The sequence below is a fragment of the Pseudophryne corroboree genome, chromosome 6 (genome assembly GCF_028390025.1).
Source record: "Pseudophryne corroboree isolate aPseCor3 chromosome 6, aPseCor3.hap2, whole genome shotgun sequence".
NCBI lineage: Eukaryota > Metazoa > Chordata > Amphibia > Anura > Myobatrachidae > Pseudophryne > Pseudophryne corroboree.
The window spans coordinates 60,686,880-60,692,879 of NC_086449.1; the positions used below are offsets into that span (position 1 = coordinate 60,686,880).

Here is a 6,000-nt window from a genome sequence, read left to right on the forward strand (position 1 = left end):
GGTGCGCGATGACTTCATCGCGCACCGCACATCACTACCGGCATCGGGGTGGGGGCACCACCAGTAGCGGATCTTGCCTAGGCGGCGGCGCCCTCCGGAAGATGGCGCTTTGGGCAAAAATCCTGTGTGCCCATAGCAAGATCCGCTACTGGCGACTCCCTCTTCTTGGCAGCAACTTCCTCCCCTTGTCGCACCTTGCTGAGATGAGACTGAATTGGGCTGGAGGCACTGGCATGTTTATAATGGGTGCAGTGTGTGTGGTGCATACGGGCCCCCATGGTCCAGAGTCCACACCATGCACACGTTGCAGAAATCACTGACAAAAAATGGCACGGCGCTATTTCCACAGTGTTTCGCCCATGCGCAGTAGAAGAATCACTGGGTAAATGGTAATTTTCCCAGAGATCCGTGCATGCGCTCTAGACCCTGGGGCAACGCAAGGGTCCCCTAGGGGGACCCTAGTGCCCAGAGCTACAGCGCTGCCGGCTAGAGTGCAGGGGGCCCAGGCTGGAGGCGTGGCCTCACTGCTGGTACAGAAAAAACTAAAAATTACAGACCACAATGGAAATACATTAAAGTTAGTGGTCTTACTGTGCAGCTAATAAGTCCTCAAGTGACTTGGACAACCTGAATTCCGTGAATCAAATGCAAATAAAATGATATTTTATTTCAGCACTTCTAAATATATTTGTAGGGTTCCCCAAACCCAATTCTGCATGAACTAGTCTTTATATCCGATAAGCATGGCTCCCTTTCAAACACTGCTTCTATGGTTTTAGTAAATTTGAAGAAATGTGTGTGTTTTCACACGTGACCAATCATCATTATTTTTAGCTCTGCAGTCATCACTATTAACTTTTACACATACACCAGGGTTAGAGTTGAACAAGCCAGACCCCTCCAGGGTCAGGCAATTAACTCCCAATCGCCAATTACTCCCGCATAAAAAGTGTAATCACAATCATGCCCACTTTTTGTTTTGAAATCATTGATGGTCTTTCATGATTATTCAGAATTAACCCAAAAAGTTACCAATTGTGCAAAACCATGGGGGTCATTCCGAGTTGATCGCTAGCTGAAAATGTTTGCTGCGCAGTGATGATGCAGTAAACTGTCACTTCTGCGCATGCGTATGCGGCACAATGCGCATGCGCGACGTACTTGCACAATGGGCGATGTCCAGCGAAGCTTTTCAGTTGCACTGCTGGCCGCAGAGTGATTGACATGAAGTGGGCATTTCTGGGTGTGAACTGACCGTTTTCAGGGAGTGTTCGGAAAAATGCAGGCGTGCCAGGAAAAACGCTGGTGTGGCTGGGCGAACGCAGGTGTGGCTGGGCGAACGCAGGGCGTGTTCGTGACGTCAAATCAGGAACTGAACAGTCTGAAGTGATCGCAAGCGCTGAGTAGGTCTGAAGCTACTCTGAAACTGCACAAAATTATTTTATAGCCGCTCTGCGATCCTTTTCGTTCGCACTTCTGCTAAGCTAAAATACACTCCCAGTGGGAGGCGGCATAGCATTTGCACGGCTGCTAAAAACAGCTAGCGAGCGATCAACTCGGAATGACCCCCCATGTGCGGTGCAGGTGGGGCAGATGTAAAATGTGCAGAGAGAGTTAATTTGGGTGGGGCGTGTTCAAACTGAAATCTAGATTGCAGTGTAGAAATAAAGCAGCCAGTATTTACTATGCACAGAAACAATATAACCCACCCAAATCCAACTCTCTCTTCACATGTTACATCTGCCCCACCTGCACTGCACATGGTTTTGCCCATTTGCTAACATTTTTGGTTTGCTAACAACTCTGAATAACCGCCTATGTCCGAAATGAAATACTTTTGACATCAGTGAAGGAGAACCAAATGGTTTCCTGCCATTGATGGTACAGAACCATCAGATTTTTTCGTATAAGGTGTCGGGACATAAAGCATAGCTCTGTCCCCATCACCACCAAAGCCCCAGGCTGTGATTAGTCTGCATCCTCATGAATAGAAAAGCAGGAATGACCATCAGTGGGTGAAACCATTGATGGTTTCCTTGCATATGGTTTCATACCATTGAGGTTAACCATCAATGGTGACCATCAATAGTTAACCCACCAATGGCCATCTCTACCCACTTCCGGTGATTCCGTTACCACTTCTGCCCATGTCTTAGCCCTATAGTCACAATGAGTCTCAAAACAGACTTGATACAAGAAAATGGCACAGATTCTGAGACGTTGTGCATGTGGAGCTTGAAATATCGCAATTTGAGAATGAAGTCTTATAGCGCATTGTAGACGGACTCTGAATAAGACCCTTATACATTATACAGTCTGTGAAAGGACAAATTATTTTGACCAATGATTTTTTTTCCAACTTGGGCAACAGCAGCTTTGTACTTTATAGATGCTTTTAAACCAATGGTGCAAGTAGTTTTTTTTCTTAACAGTACACTTTGTGTACAGTGTGTACGTGCTGTAGACATGCGTGTGGAAAAATGAATATTGTCTGCTGTCTCGCGGGTGCGGTCATACATTGCCGGGGCGTGTCCACGCATCATGCCACTTGCTGGCAGGGCAGAGCACAGAGAGGCGGAGCTGCTCGCTCAGGCTAACCAGGCCCCCGCTTGTTAGGGGCAATCAGCCCACACTCAGGTTATTTGCTTGTATAGGCTTTTCCATAGTAACAACACTGCCTTACCTGACATTATAATCTTCATTCTTACTGCAGTTTTACTTACATGGTCACCAGAGACACCTGGATTGAGAGGATACCAACTGACAAGGAATGTCAGAAACCTGAGAATCAAGATCTCTGCGAAGACTTATTCAACTTCGCAGATGAGCTGGATTTCCGTGGTTGTATCCAGTGAATCACATTTTGCATTTGCAATGTAGTCTGTAAATGTATTAATTCTATATAACAATAAAACAGTCGTCTCTGTTATTGTGTTCTTTATATAAGCAGTTAATTAACTGTATCCTGTTTAGTTTTATACAAAGCCTATGTCATGCAGTAAATGGAGTGCTAGGGTGGTACGCCTGTGTATGTGTCCAAAAGTGAAGATGGTGGAACCACTATAAGCTACATTCATTATTAGAAATACACATAACTGACCATTGCAATGTCTTTTTGAAAGAATAAAAACCTTGAATTCCTATATTGATGTCAGGTGCAGGGCACTAAACTAGCGGTGTGCCAGAGGTGCTTTGCCCACAGCACATAACCACAGTGGGCACAAGTCCGCTGCAGCACCCGCATGCCCATGCTGTTAGTCTGTCAGCTCAGTTGTTACGGATGTAGCGCTGCTGCTTCCCGTACTGCTCCGCCCTCCCTAGTCCTGACTCCACACCGCTTCCATGTCTCATAAGGGATACGATCATTAGGTCGACACCACTTAGGTCGACAGTCATTAGGTCTACCACTATTGGTCGACATACATTAGGTCGACAGGGTCACTAGGTGACATGGTCATTATGTCGACCTGTACTAGGTCGACAGTTCGAAAGGTCGACATGAGTTTTTCACAATTTTGTTAACATTTTTGCACTTTTTCATACTTTACGATCCACTTGGACTACGATTGGGAATAGTAACCTGTGCCGAGCACAGTGGTAGCAGAGCGAGGCGCCTTGCCTGAAGCATGATGAGCGAAGTTGTGTCGACCCAACGACCTATACCCATCTCATAAGAAGAGAGACATGTGGAAAAGGTCCGGTCACTGCCTGCTCCTGAGACGAATGTAAGTTTCACTCACAAACACACACATACACCACACACTGCACAATGTGTAAAAGGGGGCACTACCTTGTGCAATTTGTAAAAGGGGGGCACTGCCTTGTGCAATGTGTAAAAGGGGGCACTACCTTGTGCAATGTGTAAAAGGGGGCACTACCTGGTGCAATGTGTAAAAGGGGGCACTACCTTGTGCAATGTATAAAAGGGGGCACTACCTTATGCAATGTGTAAAAGGGGGCACTACCTGGTGCAATGTGTAAAAGGGGGCACTACTGTACCTGGTGCAATGTGTAAAAAAAGAATTAAAATATAGAATTAACACTGTGGTAAAAGTTAGCAATTTTTTAAAAACAAAATGGCAAAAACATTTTGGAATGATATGCAGGATTTGGACAGTTTTTACAATGAGGTCCTTGGGTGGTTGCACAAATAAAAAAATTGTTATGATCCATTTGGAAACACGCCAAGCGTCTCATCCATTTATTCAAGGATAATTAGGAACTCCTTTCCGAGCTCAGAGAGAGATAAAATTGTGAGAGATAAAGTACCAGGCAATCAGCTTTTGATTTACATTTTACAGGCTGTGTTTGAAAGATTATAGCTAGGAGCTGATTTGCTGGTAATTTATCTCTCAAAATGTTATCTCTTTCCAAGCTTTGGTAAATACCCCCAAAAAAGAGGCAGAGCTGTGATAAAAAATATGCAGAGCAGAAATAAAGAGATGCAAAGCTGTTTCAAAAAGTTACAGAGGTGATATATGAAATAGATGCAGAGCTTTGAAATTAAAGAGAAGCTGAACTCTGATATTAAGGAGATGAAAAGGTGAGATAAATAAAGGGATACTGTAAAAAATACAGAACTTTGATGTATAAAAAATGTAGAGCTGTGATGACACAAAAATCATACAGAGCTGTGTTATTTCAAAATGTGCAGAGGAGTGATAAAAAGATGCAGAGTAGGAAAAAATAAAGAGGAAGCGCTGTGAAAAAGAGAGGAAGAGCAGTGATATCAATGAATGCAGAGCTGTAATAAATAGAGGAAGCACTGTAATAAAGAGAGAAAGAGCTGTGGTAAAGAGAGGAAGAACTGTGATAAAAAGAGGAAGAGCAGTGATAAAGGGGTCTATTCATGTAGCAGAGAAAAGCCCTGTTTTGCGGTAAACAGGGCTTTTCTCTGCTTACCGCAATTCACAGAGCCGGTTACCGTGGAGAAGTCTCTTGACTTCTCCAGCGGTACCCCCGCTCTGTGCCTGAATCGCATCACCATACCTTTTGTATGGTGAGTGCGATTTATGAAGGTGCGGAAAGCTCTGCTTTCCGCTTCTCCATGGAGTTCAGGTTCGCCATCTGAGGACGGCGTAACCTGAACTGTTGTGCGGAGACGTCAGGGAAGCTCAATGCTTCCCTGATCGCTGCTCGGCACCTCGTGCTGGCTCCGCCCCCTGACCTCCCAGCAACCACTGCGGCCTGCCGGGAGGTCATCAAGCTGCGCGTGCGCAAAGGGACCGTCGCTGGACTCCGCGCATCGCAGAGAGGGACCGCCGGAGAAGACATCACCGCAGGAGCCCCAGACACCGCACCGCATCGTCGGAAGGGTGAGTATACATGAATTGCTACTTATCACAGCTATACATCGCATCGAAGAGATGCGATGTATAGTGATAAGTAGCAATTATGTTTTCGTGTTATACATGAATAGACCCCAAAGAGAGGAAGGATAGTGAGACAGAGAGGAAGAGTAGTGATAAAGACAGGAAAAGCTGTGTTAATGAGAGGAATAACAGAGAGAAAGAGCAGAGCTAAAGAGAGGAAGAACAGTGATAGAAGAAGCTGTGATAAAGAAAGACAGAACTGTGATAAAGAAAGGAAGGTCAGTGAGAAAGAGAGGAAGAGCTGTGATAAAGAGAGGAAGAGCAGTGATATTTTTGAATGCAGAGCTGTGATAAAGAGTGGAAGAGCTGTGATAAAGAGAGGAAGCGCAGTGATAATGAGAGGAAGAGCTGTGATAAAGAGAGGAAGAGTTATGAAATCTATGAATACAGAGCTGTAATAAAGAGAGGAAGAGTTGTGATAAAGAGAGGAAGAGTTATGAAATCTATGAATACAGAGCTGTAATAAAGAGAGGAAGAGCTGTGATAAAGAGAGGAAGAGTTATTAAATCTATGAATACAGAGCTGTGATAAAGACAGAAAGAGCTGTGATAAAGAGAGACAGCTGTGAAAAGAGAGGAAGAACTGTGATAAAGAGGCAGAACTGGGTAAAGAAAGGACGCGCAGTGAT

At 44.8% G+C, this 6,000-nt stretch overlaps 1 protein-coding gene across 1 annotated transcript in view; it reads left to right on the forward strand.

The window, feature by feature from the left end:
- Nucleotides 1–2,929, forward strand: part of LOC134936129 (complement C3-like) — an 828,079-nt gene extending 825,150 nt beyond the window's left edge. The window contains exon 41 of the mRNA XM_063931046.1: nt 2,714–2,929. Coding sequence (XP_063787116.1) covers nt 2,714–2,855 — 142 coding nt within the window. The 3' untranslated portion in view covers nt 2,856–2,929. The remainder of the gene's footprint in view (nt 1–2,713) is intronic.
- The last annotated feature ends 3,071 nt before the right edge of the window (nt 2,930–6,000 follow it).